A 16,424-nucleotide genomic window follows, 5' to 3' on the forward strand; every position below is an offset into this window, starting at 1 on the left:
TGTCTGAAATGTCCAGAGATGGTAAATCAGAATGGTTGACAGTCCTGTGAGAGCCGGTGCCCCTCTCCACATGTCTGGTCTTCATTAAAGCACATTTCTCTCCGCCCTCCATCTAATTCTGCTAAGCGTTATGGAGAAGAGAAAACAGCACAAAGACCTTCATCTAAACCGCAGAAAACAACATCTTATTCTATTCATCTGGAGGAACATTTTGGTTAATCTGTTAATTAGTTAGGAAAAAAAACATAACGTCTGTTGGTGTGAATAGAAGGGCCGTCTGACGATAAATCGCATCCGAAGTAAACATTTGTGTTTACATAATATATGTCTACAGTACATAATACAGTACTTTAATAAACACAAGCACTCTTTAAAAAATGGTTCTAAATAGCACCAAAAAAAGGCTTGTAACAATAGCCGAACCATTTTTAAAGGGTTCCATAAATAACCCTGACTTGAAATGTGCTATATAGAACCTTGGTGGTGCTATCAAGAACCCTTCCATTATCAGAGGATTATTTATATATATTTTCCCACATTTTAAGATGTTTTACTGTATTAAAACAAGAAACTCGACTTGTTAATCAATTGATAGTTTTATTTCCTACTGGTCACATCATTGAATGTCATACAATATTCAATATTTTTGAATCTGTTAAAATAACATTGTTCCAAGTTCCTCTCACACTTTTACATTATTGCAAAGCAGAGGGAATGGTATTAACTTTAATAGAAACATGAATGTATCACCATTAAAAAATTATGCTTGTTTAGCACTGCTAGAAATACCCGTCTCTTCCAAGTTGACTCAAAGCACAAGCTCACAAACCTCTGGAAAATCAATAAATAAACCTAAATACATGTTGTACAACATACTGCTCAAGAAACATCAGGATAATGTGAATGAAAATATTTTAGAAAAATGGTTTATGGCAGTTTCTGAATCAGAAGTAAAAAATGATAAATAATCATATATGTGTGTGTGTGTATACTGTACATTCTCACAAATTATTATCCTAAATTATTGGTAAAGCAGATTCCTATAAATTATGTAACCATACAACATCTCATTAATAATTGAAAAAGCATAAAATATCACTAAAACTAAGGACTGTAGCTTACCTGTGTGGTGTGTCAGTCTGCAGGCAGATCATCAGTACTGTTGAGTCAGGACAAACAACCAATCAAGAGGCAGCTTCCAAATAACTGATTAAATGTGAGCTGAAAAAGCAGGAATAAAGAACTCTTTCCAAATACAAACAACCATTTCAGCAGAAAAAAAGATTCTTCTAGAAAGTTTACCATCAGTAAAGAGCCTTTTAATATCTATATTTTTTAAAGTGGATACATATATTTAATAAAAATATAAAAAATTATAAATTATTTAAATTATTGGACAATATTATTAAAAACATTTACATATTTCCTATACATGCATATCCATGTTTTTCTTTATTAATACATAACTAATATGCACAGACATATATTATGTAAACACAAACTTTTATTCCGGATGCTATTAATCGTTTGACAGCCCTATGGACACTATAATTAAAATATATATTATATAATTAAAAACTGTTAAGGATCACTGTGACTTTACCTTTTCCTTTCTTATCCAGCATTACTGTAGCTCAAAGAGTAGCACTTCCAAAGCGAAAAATAAACCAGTAACGATCATCATCTTTTTCCCACTTACTTTTTTCTGAAAATTATATAACTGTGTGCCACACTTTCATCTCCAACACGATGTAATGATGTTGTGTAAGGACAGCATTTTTCCAAATAATAAAAAAACAGTAAGCTGATACAGAATATAAACAACATGCAGTATTGCCTCCCACCAGCAGAGGGTGCACATTTCTGCCCTGTTTTGTTGAGATGCTGAACTTTTACACATACAGCTGTGATGTGTTCATCTCATTTCCAATACACGTGTAACACTGACGTTTTTATGCATATGTGCTGGTTATAGTGACAGGGCACTACATCAAACCCATGTTGAGCGCACCACCAATCCAGCTGTCTTCCCTATAACATCCCAGCTGATGTTTGAAAGCAGGGGACCCTGCTTTGATTTCTGCATTTGTAGTGTAAAATGTTTCACATTGGTCTCATATTTGTCTTGAACATCTGCGTCCCTGCGGAGGGATCACACTGACCTTTAGTTTCAGTTAGCTAACTGTACTGTATCAAAGAAGATTAAATGCATACAAAACACTGGCAAATATCTACTTCTGTCATTTTTTCTTACTAAGGAATATTTCATCCACGAATATAAAAATCTATAAAAGTCTTTATTTTATGCCAAAGAATAAAAACAACACATGAAAATGATCTTCTGACTGTTGTGTTAAGGTTTTGTTTACTAAAACTATTCAGACATTTCATTTATTTGCAATGAAAGAAATTTTGCCTCTGCAATAAACCAAAATATATTTAAGAAAATGATTAATTAAAAATAGGCCTTATGAAGAAAACTAAACAACTTATATAAAAGAAACTAATAAAGTTTACGCATATAAACAAATAATTATAACTAACATAATACAATTCTTAAAATTAAAGTGAAAATTAAATAAAAAATGAATGGTCATTTACAATATCAATAAAACTAAACTTTTGCTGTAAGTAAATAAAAATATCATCATTAGAATGACATGAGAGCAAGTAAACTAATTTGAATCTATCTAATAAATTAAAATAATTTAATATTGCAAATGCTCCCACATAAATAGGATAATTCAACATTATTTATTCAGTTTTCCTTGATCGGTTCACTTTAGCTTGATCTAGAATGGGCCCATCAGCACCATGACAACACCGCCTCAGTCTCAGCCTGCACGGTTCGGTCCGTATCCCCATAACCTCCCCTGACACTTCAAAGCCCAGCCTGCCCACAGAGGAACAGCAGTGCCTGGGGAATCTGGGAGACAAAGGAAGCAATTAAGAGATAAAGATCACTCTGAGATATGACATTTCATCCCAGGCGGATCCGATGGTCACACTCCTTTCAGGGAAAGAATACGAACAGGAAAAAAGGAAAAGGGTGGGAATTACACCCTCCCACGATTTTCCTCCTGTCTGTCTGCAAACATGAGAAAAGGTTGACTGGTCTGGGCTCCGAACCTTTTGCTAACCAAACTGGTTTCTACGCCCGTCCTGCGAACACGGTGCAGTGATGTCGACTTGACATGTTAAAGACCGACATGGCGTGTGCCGAGTGCATATTTAGAGCCATAAATCTCTTATTTTATTTTCTTAAAACATCATTTGAAAATCAAAGGAAGTGGATTAAATAAGCGTTCTGTTGTGGATCTAATTGCCTACGGATCGAGTGACAGATCTGGTTTCTCATCTACGCTTTCAAAAGGCAGCGTACAAAAGCTGAGTCTCGCTTACCTGCCTGTATAGGAAGAAAAAAACATACTGACAATCATTCTGAATCAAGACACATATTAACAAAACCTCTATGTTAAAAAATTTAAAACGGTCATCCATTAATATGTTAAACTAAATGTATTTATTTTAATTATAATTTATTCACCATCATGTCATTCCAAATCTGTATGACTTTCTTCTGAAGATGTTTTGAAGAATTTAACCAAACAACAGTGAACACCAGTGACTTCCATTATATGAACAAAACCACAAGTCATTTCTCAAAATATCTTCTTTTGTGTTCCACAGATGAAAGAGTCATATACAGGTTTTCAATGACATGAAGATGAACAAAATACTTTTTTTGGGTGGAGCGTCCCTTTAACTTTCAGGTGTACTGTTCCTTTAAGACAATTTCCGAAAGCACATTTTGGGTGTTTCTCAAATGCAAGGACCCGTCCTGGGTAGGTTGCATATCTCGGCTGCCACGTCATCAAGTGCCATCGAAGGACATCTCAGAGGGTGACCAAGATTTGGCTGCCTCCTCCGGAGGTTGCGCATACGTCATCAAGGTTGTCTCATTTGAGTGAAAAAACTATCAAATTAACAGTTATTTATCTTAACATGCAATCGTTGCAGATTCATTCTTGCCTAGAAATTGAAATTGGGCTTTCCTGAAATAAAGCCTGAAATAATAAATCTTGATGACGTGTGTGCCACAGCTATAGAAATCCTTTGTTCAGTCTGTTTTAAAGGATACATGAAGTGTATCTTTCGCAGCCTCAAATCCCCCACAATCCTTTGCGTACGTTCCCAAAATCATTAAAAGAATCCAGTCGGCACTTTTTCACAAAATTGTTTGATGTGATAAAAGACACAAATAGCTGAAAATGTTATTATATGTATTATGATGTATATGGTACATGACATTATTAAAATGAAATGTCATCTGTTAACATTGTCTATTACATGCCACGGCTCGTTGGAATGCTTGATTCTGATTGGCCAGTCGCGACATCTGTCGGTTTGTCACTCCCAGATAACATCCTCTCAAAACTAATAACACACAGTAACCCGGTGTAATCCGAGTAACCAGGCCCGAAGCGGATCCAAGTGCAGTGTTTATTTAATGAAAATAATACAAGATAAATCAAACCAAGGTGATCCACAGAACGAAGGAGGCACAAAAACAAACACATACAAAGACCAACCCCAATAAAGGAAACACTAGGGTTTAAATACACTGGGGTAACAAAGGAAACAAGAAACACATGGGGAAACTAATTAACAAGAAAAACTACAATGGACTACAAACATTGCACGCGACAGGAAAACAAAATAAAAGTCCAAACCCCTGGTTTCATGTCCAGTTTTTTTTTCATGTGGCAAGTAGCCGTGCAATAAACTTGTTCTAGCGTGTCATGTTGACGAGGACTCAAACCATCAAACCTTAGCACGACTGCTCTGGAAAGAACGCAGACTCGCTAGGATGTGTCCTTGCATTTGTAATTATTGTGAATGCATGTGTGTACACAACATCAATTCAGCTGGACTACAGGTTCCTGTGTCTGAAAAGATAAAGGCCACAGGCAGAGACTTCAAACACAAGAGTACAACACCTGTTTGAAGGATTAAGAGGCATGATGGGAAATAAGTAGAGACCAGTAGACAGTGAGCAGCAGGGATATCCGAGGGCCATCTTTTCATTAGCTGTACCTAATGAAACCGCACAACAAGAGGGACGAGAACCCCGCCACAGAGAAATGCTTCCCGCTTCGAAATTGCACCAGCACAACGGACAAAAGACCTTCACATCGTCACATCAAAGCGTTTCCACTAAAAGAGAAATGACAGGTCGTTCAAAGCCTTCAGAAACAAAGTGCAGGGAACCTTGACATGATCACCGCCACAAGATCAATCTTTAAACATCATTAATGATTTATATTTACACTGTGTTGCAAAAGTATGTAAACACCCCTTCAAATTAGTAGGTCTAGATATTCCAGCCCAACCCACCGCTGACAGGTGCATAACCTTAGACAATGGGCCTTTTTTCTGTAAACCGCTAAATTTATCTGATCTGCGTCACTTCCACGTCCAGTGTGAGGTCTATAAAAATGATTTATAAAGAGAATTTTGAGATCTACATCAGATCTAAATGAGACCTACATACAGCATCCCAGTGTTTCTCCAGTGATATTAAAAACAAATTCATAAGGAGCTGCACTATTACCGAGAGACTCTTGAAAGGAGAAGTATTTTGATATAAAGATATTTTGAAAAATGTTGGTAACAGAGCAGCACAGCCCCCCATTCACTTCAATTGTAACGAATGCAAGTGAATGGGGGGCTGTTAACAACATTCTTCTAAATATCTTCTTTTGTGTTCTGCAAAAGAAAGATAGTCATAGAGGTTATAAATGACAAGGAGGCGTGTAAATGATGTCAGATTTTTCATTTTGAAGGTGAACTTCTCGAAGTAAGTGATCTCAATATGAACTCATCAGATTCGTCCAAATGATACAAAAATGCCATTCCTCTCAGTTTTGTTTCTTTGAGATGATTCTACCAAAAAACAAGAAAAAATTAAATTGTAATTGTTGAAACACATGAAGAGTATAGGGGTGTAAAATACACTCTTAACATATAGGTGCTTGAAAGGTTCTTAACAGTGATGTCATAATATAAAAAAAAAAAATTCGCAAAGAACCATTCACTCACAGGTTCTTAAAAAAATCATCTCCTTCGTTTCTTTTTATAATCTGAAGAAATTTTTAAATCATAAAGAAGCTTTTGTGAAACAAAAAGGTTCTTTGGATGTTAAAGAATCTTTACGGAACCAAAAATGGTTCTTCTAGGTCCTCGTGAAGCACCTTTATTTTTAGTGTGAATGTAGATTTGAGATGTAAAATTATCTGGATTTGGGAAAATATGATGAGAAATGTTTGAGTTCATATTGAGATCTTTAATAATTTTGATTGACAAATGTGACAGATCTGAGCTCAGTGTGTGATATTGTTGAGATCTCTTCTGAAACTCTAATGGAGACATTTGTGAGATTTCTGACTCTTTTCTACTGAGAAATATCTGAGACCCAGATGAGACTTAAGCCAAATTTTTCATTTGCTCTCCATTCCCCACCAGCTATTAAATGATACAAGCCTCAAGTAGAGCATCCAGTGCCGGGTTGAATATGTGTGACACCAATTACCCTGCAGTTGTAAAGATGCAGAGTCCCGACGGTAACGTATGGCCCACTTGGCTCTGCACACTCGGGGCAGCGTATGAATGTGGCAGTAAGTGAGGGAATGAAACAAGAGGATCTGACCTCCAGCTGCACTTACATCAGCCGTTATTAGCCACACGATCTCCTCCCATCCAAACAAACTGCACAACCACCGCTGCAGCAGGAGCGCATGATGGGACACGTCTGAGCCAGCGACCGCACAGAGAGACACCGAGTCTTAAGTGCTCAAACTTTTGATGGACAGCACCTCGAATCTGTACCGACAACTTTTAAACCAATCAAGTTCCTCATCGTGCTTCAACAAGGCCTTCGGGTGTAGAAGTGCCACAATACAAAGTTTAGATATTTGTTAAGAAGGCAGCAGGTGACTGCATCTCTGAGTGCATGAGAGCGTTTTGTAATGTTGATGCAGGAAGGCTTGTTGATGTGCATCTGCTCACCCTCACCGCTGCCCTAAGCCACTTCAAAATGAAATTCCTCTCTCGCCTCATCTGACATAATCTGCGTTTGATAGAGTCTTCAAAGGGAGAGTGGCAGCCGCCACCTCCAGGCTCAGGTAATCTGACGAAAGGTTAGCAGCCTTGCAAAAAGAAAAGACAAATGTCAGGGGTTTCCCCCCCTTTTTTCTCTTCATAGACTATGATGACGCCCGCTTGAAGTAAACTGTTGTCAATTTAAGGGAATGGACTCATGTGGCTCTGAATCAGGATATTCTCTGAATCTCATATTCAAGAAACCACATTTTCCCATGTCAGGGGATGATCAGGGGCCATAGCCATGAGACCACCACCAACGCACATGCTACAAATTCGACAGCATTTGTATTTGACGAATAACTGTTATTTTGGTTGTGATATTTCGTTTTATTAATCGATTACACACTACAGTTAAAATAAATATAAATAATCCATAACATTTGTGCAAACCCTGCTATATTCTAATTAATTGGGGGTCAAATATATTGATAATTGGTAAGTGTAAGGAGACATATTGAATACAATATTTTAATGTCAGTATTTGTTTGTTTATTTTATTTAAGAAAAAAATAACGTTAAAGAATGCAAATTGGCTCAGAAAAACAGTATCAAAACCATAACACCCGAAGAAAACAGGTTTTATTTTTTGCCATGCACAAAAATATTTAGCAAAAAGATGTAGCCTAATGAAGCACATAATATTGCTAATCATTAGACACTTTTAGGACTATTTTCTAAGAATAAATGAACCAAATATATGTATTCCGAAACATTACGCATTACACAAATTTATCCAGCCGTAATTTTCTTCTCTTTTCAATAGACATTTGGCAGATGCTTTCATCTCAAGCATCAGAATTCAAGGTTTAACATTTTATTGTGTGTGTGTTTTCCTTGGGTATCGAACTCACAACCATAGGTCTTACTAAAACCTCAATTTAGACACTTTGGGGAGGGCCATGGACACTTAAAACAACACTAAACCCAAACCAATATTGTATTGTATTGGAACTTTGCTCCTTAATAAAATCCAGTAACTGCTCAAGAAGTTAGTTATAAATAGTGGTAAAGATGGCTACATAATGTCCATTAGGAATCAAACCGCATATGAATGATCCTTTAAGTCCATCTAAAATGATCCTGTTTGAGTCTCTACAGATTTGGAGTTAAAAGGTTTTCTTCCCTATTAAAACAGGAACTCTGTACACAACCCGTGTTATTAATGCAACACGTAAACGGCAGCAGAGATTTCAGAGTAAATAATGTCCGCACAAGGATGCCAAGCGAGTTCAAAGCGCTTCCGCTGGCGTTATCGAGAAACACGGGCAGTAAATGAGAGCGATTAGTCTGCTGGGCGTCTGGGGCCTCACACTCACCTTTGATTTGCCCTCGCGTCGCGACGTGATGATCGGAGCGGCTCGCCGCGTCGCCGCGTCTGCAAAAGTGTCAATGCCATTGAGTCTCACCGCTGCGTGCCGTCATGTCTAGCCGCTATTGTATTAATGCAGACTGCGCCTTGGATGATGCATTTACTGCATGCACGGTCTCCTTTATGTCCTGATCCAGTTCCCCTCTGTCTCTCACTCCTTTCTCCTATAGGTATATACTGTCTGTCTATCATACAGTAAAGAAAAACATAGGTGTATAATGTAAATTAATATGGATTTGATCCTTATACTTAATCTATGATGAAAGAAAGTAGGCCTATTTCAGACACACATCTAGCTTATTCATGACTACTTTTTTACTCACTTTTTTTTTTTTTTTTTTTTTCAAACTGGTCTACAGTGCATTCAAGATGCACATTTTATCATTCTGTTAAGTCACTGGAATACACAGCCGTTATTTTTGCATTGCTAAATGCAAACAAAATGCTCTACCAATTGAGACTCAGTTTCATCAAACAATAGCTTATCTTTCTTCTGAATGTAGAATTATGACCTGAGGGTTTACTTTGAGAGATTATATGGGATTCCCTAGTAGTGACACTCAGACGAGTTCATTTATTGCTTATTTAAAAGTGCGCAGCTGGTTCGAATGCCCTATTACCATGATGAGACTTTTGAGAATGAGCTATATATATATTATTTCTAATAATTGCCTTTCAAAGTCAGTAATTTGTATGTTTTCCACAAAAAAAACAATATCCTATCAATACAATATAGTAAAATATGTATTGACAACATGTAATATTTTCTGATAGATGTATAAACGAATTCAACTGTTTATAAGCCACATAAAATACACTATTTCAACCGAGTGTGGCACACTTTTCCAAATAAAGTTGAAGTGTGTTTTAAAAGGTGGTGTTTACGCGAGCAAATTTACACATGGCAGTTCAAGACCAACGGAAAAATCTAGTTTTTAAATTTGGTTTTGTAAATTATGAGGGAAAACTTCTCTCTGTGAATTGTGAACGCTGTACTTCAACGTGTTTAGAAAACAGTGTGTTGACTGAAACTCAGCTCAGAGCAGTACACAACCTTTATTATTCTCACTGTGTTGCTTGAAACGTTGACAATTTATGTAAAAATGAACAATGTGCATCATCCACTATCAACTGAAGGAAAACATTACAATCACAACATATCTGATGCCTTGGACTGATAAAGCAGTTACAACAGTTCTCCTGGGATTTCACACAGTGCTCTTTTATAAGTACGCAAAACATGCTTTGGATCAAATAAGAGGTCGGTTGTCGGAATCTGTGGCAGACTATTTCATCCTTTTGAATGTACACTGTATTACACAAATAAATACTACCAGTAAATAAACAATTCAGTGGCATGTTTTCTAATTCTCTCATAAAAACCCTTACACAGTCTGATATACATTATGAAAAGCTGTACAGCTTTATTATATTCAAAATAAGGACACTTTAGTTTTTTGTTATAATTACGTTGCTATAAATATATATATATTTTACATATATCATTTTTTGTCAAAATATATGATCATATGGTCGAGGAGACAAATGCGACAAACACACAAATCTCAACCAAAAAGTTATAAATAAGCGTCCAGGTATGGTCATTCAGCTGTAAATGTGGCTGACCATCCTTATGTCCGGTTAGCGGCAGCCACACCCTTCAACCACCATCTCCTGGTAGTTTTTCAGGACCACCCTGTCCGTTTCATCCAGGTAGAGCATCGAAATGGCACTTAGCTCTGTGGGGACACAGCAGGCTTTGGGAATATTGGTGTTTACCGAGTTAACCAGTGTTTGTACGATAGCATGATTGGTGGAGTTCAGGTGATCGGCCAGAGGAAAGGGGCACTCTCCATTACAGTAGAACGCCTGGTACCCGGGGGGCGCCACGATCCAGTCGTTCCAACCCACGTCGCTGAAGTCGACATAGAGCGCGTGTCTCCGGCAGTTGCGATTGCGCTTTCGACCCCTTTGCTTGGGGCTGCGCTTTGTCCTGCGCGTCAACGGGTGACTTTTGCCGTCGTGACCAAACGTGACCAGAAGGGGGCGAAACTGGTCCCAGTCTTCGCTTGGAACTGGGTGCAAGGAGCGGCTTACGCGCACGTGGCGCCCCTGCTGGCGGGGCGTTTGGTTCAGGTGCAGAACCTCCACAGCAAGGCCGTGGTTGGAGAGCTTATCGCGGGTCCAGCGCAGTACGGCAGGGCCCACGTCGAAGCTTTCCCAGTTGGACGAGTTGTGACGCACCAATCGGGTGTCCAGGAGTTGCGTGATGATTTGCCCAGCCCGTGGAGGCTTCAACACCTCGTAAATGTTTATGCGATGGAGACCCTCGTCTCCTGTGTGCCGGGGATCTGAGCTTGCATCATCTATCTGTTGCCTGTAGAGACGAAGCTCTGCGCTGGAGATGAGTTCATCCTCTGGGATGTTGCTGAGATTAAAGAGGAAGCGCAGGGGAGTCGACCATGACCCATCTGCCTGGAGCTCCTCCATGTGCTCTAGAGAGGCGAAAGAAAAATAGATCAGAGCACTGATTCCTCTATCAATTACAAATTCATTATTGATCCCAATATCATCATTTTTATTTTCATAAATGGTACAAATTCTTTATTTAGACATTTATCTTCAATATTATATATATACAGCAGTGGCCAAAAATGACGTCCAATGTTGTCACAATCTTTGCTTTTAATGCAAAATATGTTGCAGCATGATACAATCACATTTATCTAACAATAAAGGCCCGAAATGGCATTGTGTTTTCGAAACCTTTCTGTTGTCTGCCATTGGTTGGGCAAACAGATAAACCGCCCGTATGCGATTATTTGGGTGGTTGTTACATGCTTTGATGTTGGTTAGAATTTTCAAACATAGCAATGCTTTGAAAGAGCCAGTTTTTACCTTTTGGGGAAATCAGCAGCTCAACTAATTTTCTAAGTTAATATAAAAAAAATGACTTTGAACCAGAGTGTTTCTAGAAACACATGAGTTTGCTTTAAAAAAAAGCTAATTTACTGTGACTTTTTTGTTTTGAATAATCTGTTCGACATGCATCAACCCAGTATCTCCTTGACGATTTTTTATAGAAATACGTGTTGAGAAAAGTCTCTTCGAATGAGCTACATAACAATTTACTCAGAAACGCAGAGCGCTGTAAACTGCTTTTAAACGTTAAGTTCAAAAATATGTTTTATTCTGTTATGTTGGTGGTCTTACCCTCATGGTGGAATCCTCTCACAGTATTCGCTCGACTCGTGGACCTCTCGGGATAATCAAAGTTGACGTCGTGGCCAGGGGCATCCTCAAGCTCCCCGGACTGCAGGCGGTACAGGTCGAGCAGATACTGGGGCACAACTGCTTTGTCACTGGGTCGTGGACGCCTCTGCAACCCGAACATCTGCAGCAGCGTGGCTTCAAAGTCCAGCAGCAGGTCATGACTCTGAGCCGGATGATGAGCTGACACCTTCTTTTTCCCCTCCTCAGGTATTAGACTAGCATAGCTGCTCTCTCCCAGTAGGACTTGGCATAATAAAATGACCATCAGCATTCGATTACCAGGAATAATCATGATGTCTCTGGTGAAAAAATACGGTAATAAATGCTTTCAGTAATTTGTGTTTCACAGATGCAAATGAAATAGTTGGGTTCCAAATGCTTGTCCAACACACTGCAGCATGTGCAGTTCTTCATATTTTTTTTTTGGCTTCTTGCAGTGATTAAATCTAGGAGTTCCAGGGGGCGATAGAGTTCCCTAAAAATATTTGTGTCTTTAAAAAGAAAGAGAATAAAGCTGGCTAATGTCATCTTTTAAGTCTGTAAAATACCAAACCAATGCTGAAGATATAGCGTTGACAAAAGCAGACTGTGGTACTAGCACATATTTTCACCTTTTCTATTCTATTATTAAAACGTACAATTTAGCACAAATATTTGACCATAATATATAAAATACATCATATAAAAGAAAATGATTATCATAAAAATATGTATGGTAATCAGAATGAACTCTCTCACCGGCTAATTCTGACGCTTATTCAACACAAAACGGCATGGACTAAACCGCAAAAACTAGGGTGACCAATTTGTCAAAAATGGATCAAATTACCGTAGACAACAGTTTGTGCCAATGCCAAAAATAGAGCACCTTGCGACAATGCTTAAGATGCATACTTGTGTTGTGTAACTAAGCTTTAGTATTCATGTCACCCAAATAAGTGTTGGAACATGTTTACCATTGAATAGCTTATAATTACACATCTTTTATCCTGTTAACAAGAACATACTTAAAAATGTGAGTAAAATGCTAGTTGAATTCAATAACGGGCAAAGCAAACTACAGTTTGAACAACCGAACAAATAACCTGCAGCGTGCATGCTTTAATGGTTTATAGTCGATGTGTTTAAATAAAAAAAGATCAAGATTTTTTTTAAAGAATGACTAAGCTTTTTAATTTGCCCCAAATATGTAACAAGCCTGTTACACACATGAATGTCGATAGGCGTGGCCCACTTACCGACAGAAAGTAAAGTATGGGAAAACAGTCCATGTTTGTTGAGAGCTGATCCAGGACGAGTTCCTCAGGCAAAGGTTACTTGTTCCTGGAAGGCAGTTTAAGAACTCTGGCGAGGCTCTTTTCCTGCAAGACAAGGAACGCAAAAGTTTCGTTTGGTTATATTATTATAGAGCAAACGTTGCACGTAAGAATTGGTATAGATTCACTAAGAGTCCACAGAGCAAATGCCATGAACTCCAGAACAGACAGAAAGCTCAACCAATGAGATGCGGCTTGTGTATCAGACGACACTTCTGCTCATTTAAGAACTAGGCGCGAAACACCTGAAGGACAGCAATTCCGATTTACATCAAAATTGAGGTTAGTTTCTTAACACAGTGTTCTATAAGACGGCCTCTTTTAATAACGGTCCGCAACGTCAGGTTAAAATCCCTTATAAATAGTCTTTAGTCCCCCCTAGACCCTGTTATAGTATACTCAATGATCTGTTAATTCCGTCAACAGTAGAGCCATTCCAACCAAAAGAGACATTAGCCTTATTTTGGTGCAAATGTTCAAACCCACGACACATCTCTGTAACGATTAATAGAAGTGAATGGAGAATATGCTGTAATAACAATCACAAGAGTTTGTGAAAGGTCTCAGAAAACAATGGCATCACTAAATCCACAGCTGAGCTTAACGCTTGAGCCAAGCAGCTCTTGTACTTTGTCATTTCTTGGATCTAGTTCCACTGGAGCGAGTCCAAGCATTACACAGGAATGATGCATATTAACAAAAACATTATGTGTGTGTGGCCACGAGTGCTGTATTTTATTTCTCTATGTGGTCTGTCCACACACAGTCAAGCAACAGTTGAGCAGTTTGGATACATTAGGATGTTGTTTGTGTTCTGTCACTATTCTGAAGACAATTATTTAAGATGATACATTACGGGTTAGGGTCTTTACATGGCATTTACAAGTTTAAAAAAAACGTAACGATTCAATAATGCGAGAACGTATGAAACAACCGGTTTCTTCAGACCACCTACTCTTGTTTAAAAGCCCACAAATGCTGCCCTAAATATTTACAGGATCTCTTTTGATGTGTTTGACGATGAAGTGCAATGCATGTGCTGTTGTAAAGCATGTCATTTATAGTGCCATTTGCTTCCTTTAATTTGGCAGAACCAGGAAAAGCTCTTCACAAACCCTGCAGAATCAGCTTTGATTATACACGTGGTCATTTAGGCTTGTGGGACAGGACAGAAAATGATGAGTACTTAGTGCCAGGACTTTACGTTTGCCATGCTTTGTTCAGACATCACTGGCCTGAATTGGCCTTTAGATTAAAACTAAACAGATGTGTTGCAAATGACATGTGGTACCCTCCCAAAATAGCATGATAACTTCTAATAACACACTTTTAAAAGAAAGTGACACATCTTTATGCTAATGATAAATAATCTCCATGCACCAAACATTTTATACCCGTGTGGTTCAGTGTAATAATGTTTCTTTGTCGTAATTAATTTCAGAAAATCCCAGACGGTTCTAATGCTTGACTTTGAGGCATCAATCTTCACCCCAGCTCATTTGAGACACGGCACGGGTCTCCGGGTCAAACGGACGGATTCAGATTTAATCTGCTCAAAGATGTTTAACCCTTTCCCCCAGTTTGCAAACACGTTCATTGTTTAATTTCGCAGAATTGAGAACAGAAACAGTTACTCTATTACCACTAAATTGAGATTAGAAGCCAGAATGCTTCTTTTTGTATATACCAATGGAAAGGTTAGCCAGACATGTTTTTAAACCGACTTTCTAAAAACTTTTATAGGATACTTTCATGCTTTTAAGTTAACCATGGTTCTATAATCGTAAGAGTGTAGTGATCTATTTTCTTTGGCAGTCTGCTTGCCATTTACCATTTTACTACAAATATCATGGTTAAACTGTTTCTACGGTTGTGAGACTGTAGTATATGTGTGATTTCACTACAAGTACCACAGTAAAACCATGGCTGATTTTCGTAAGGTGATTCTATTAAAAAAAATCAGTTTTACAATTATTTTAATTCAATAACAACAAAATTGGTAACAACGCTGTCATTATAAAAGAAAATTATATAAAAGTTCATGAAAGCTTCTTACAGTGTTTTAAGCAAATGCCAAATACTTTTTAAGTATTTTTATTATTATAAGGGAAAAATGTATCTAACCAGACGCTATTTGAAACCGGCTGCTTGCGGTGCGCAATGTATCATTCGTACGTGTTGCGCGCTCTTCTTTTTGAAAGCAGCGCGTTTGATAATAATTGAAGTTTGTGGCGTCGCATATTTGGACGCGCAGACGGATTTTTCGATATAAAACGAGCGTTTTTATTTTTCGCGTCGCTGGGACGCACTGGAGATATTTGCGCAAAGTAACCAAATCGCGTACGCGCGTAATCTGCGTAAAACGCTTTTACAATGTTTCGAATTAGCGCACACATGCCATATGCTACCCATTATACGTGACTATGTTAAAATATCGCAACACCACACCTGGTCACTTTGTAATAGGCTATGCTGAAAATACGACAGTGACGACTTACCATTGGTGGAGGTGCAAACGTTATCCGTAGGATGAGAAGACGGTGAAAGAGAGGACACTTCACACAACAAAAGTCCAAAGCCCTGGAGGAAATGTTGAAGTCATTAATTCCCCATCAAATCATCTAGAAGGACCCTAAACAGTCTAATCTCTGTAGCTCCAAAGATGTCCAAGAGTTCTCCAGATGGGAGAAGCGCACCGACTGATCGTGCATACTGATTTAGAAGCTGTTTTTATGGGTCCGCCCTATAAAGTCCCCATGCCTCCTCCCCTACACCCTCCTTACACCGAACACCTCGCATAAACCCCACAGATATGATTATCTGTTGAATTCACGCACGCTTTCCTCAGTGGGACTTTGGATACTGTCGTATCGTGTGTCGGTTCAACAGCAAGCACATGTAATCCATTACAAAGTCTTTGGAGATTTCATCATATGGGTTGACCACACTACAATGACGCAGAGAAGGGAATAGAGAACGAATGTATGTACTGAGTCACCGAGAAATAAATAGGATGAAAAAAAACGTGCTTTACCGTTTTTGCTGCAAGTATTGCTTTTTTTTGGCTGTGTAGTGTTCATGGGTGGGCTTTATTACAAAAGCAGAAGCGCAAAGAAAGTAATGAAAGATATTTGTGGAAAGCATCCACACTTTAAAAAAGCGCAGATGTTCGATTTATAGCTAACTTTTCTTTTAAAATCAAATTGACATGATTGAACCTAATGCAATCAAATCTATTGATGTCATAATAAATATATAAATAATTTTGGAATTGAACCCTTTATTTTATATTACACATCTGA

General features: G+C 38.2%; 1 protein-coding gene across 1 annotated transcript; it reads right to left on the reverse strand.

Annotated features, from left to right (window-relative positions):
* Window positions 1-9,601: 9,601 nt before the first annotated feature.
* bmp4 (bone morphogenetic protein 4) lies at window positions 9,602-15,857 on the reverse strand. The gene is made up of 4 exons (XM_056767688.1): window positions 15,621-15,857; window positions 13,045-13,167; window positions 11,747-12,105; window positions 9,602-11,028 (listed from the first exon to the last, which is right to left on the reverse strand). The coding sequence occupies exons 3-4, from the start codon at window positions 12,096-12,098 to the stop codon at window positions 10,175-10,177; spliced, it is 1,206 nt and encodes a 401-aa protein (XP_056623666.1). The 5' UTR covers window positions 12,099-12,105; window positions 13,045-13,167; window positions 15,621-15,857; the 3' UTR covers window positions 9,602-10,174.
* Between the last annotated feature and the right edge of the window lie 567 nt (window positions 15,858-16,424).

The sequence above is a fragment of the Triplophysa dalaica genome, chromosome 15 (assembly GCF_015846415.1).
Source record: "Triplophysa dalaica isolate WHDGS20190420 chromosome 15, ASM1584641v1, whole genome shotgun sequence".
Taxonomy (NCBI): Eukaryota; Metazoa; Chordata; class Actinopteri; order Cypriniformes; family Nemacheilidae; genus Triplophysa; species Triplophysa dalaica.

Coding starts and splice junctions, on each gene's coding strand:
- bmp4 (XM_056767688.1), bottom strand. CDS start 12,098: ATGATTATTCCTGGTAATCGAATGCTGATGGTCATTTTATTATGCCAA. Junction 11,029..11,746: donor GAGAGGATTCCACCATGAGG/GTAAGACCACCA, acceptor TCGCCTCTCTAG/AGCACATGGAGGAGCTCCAG.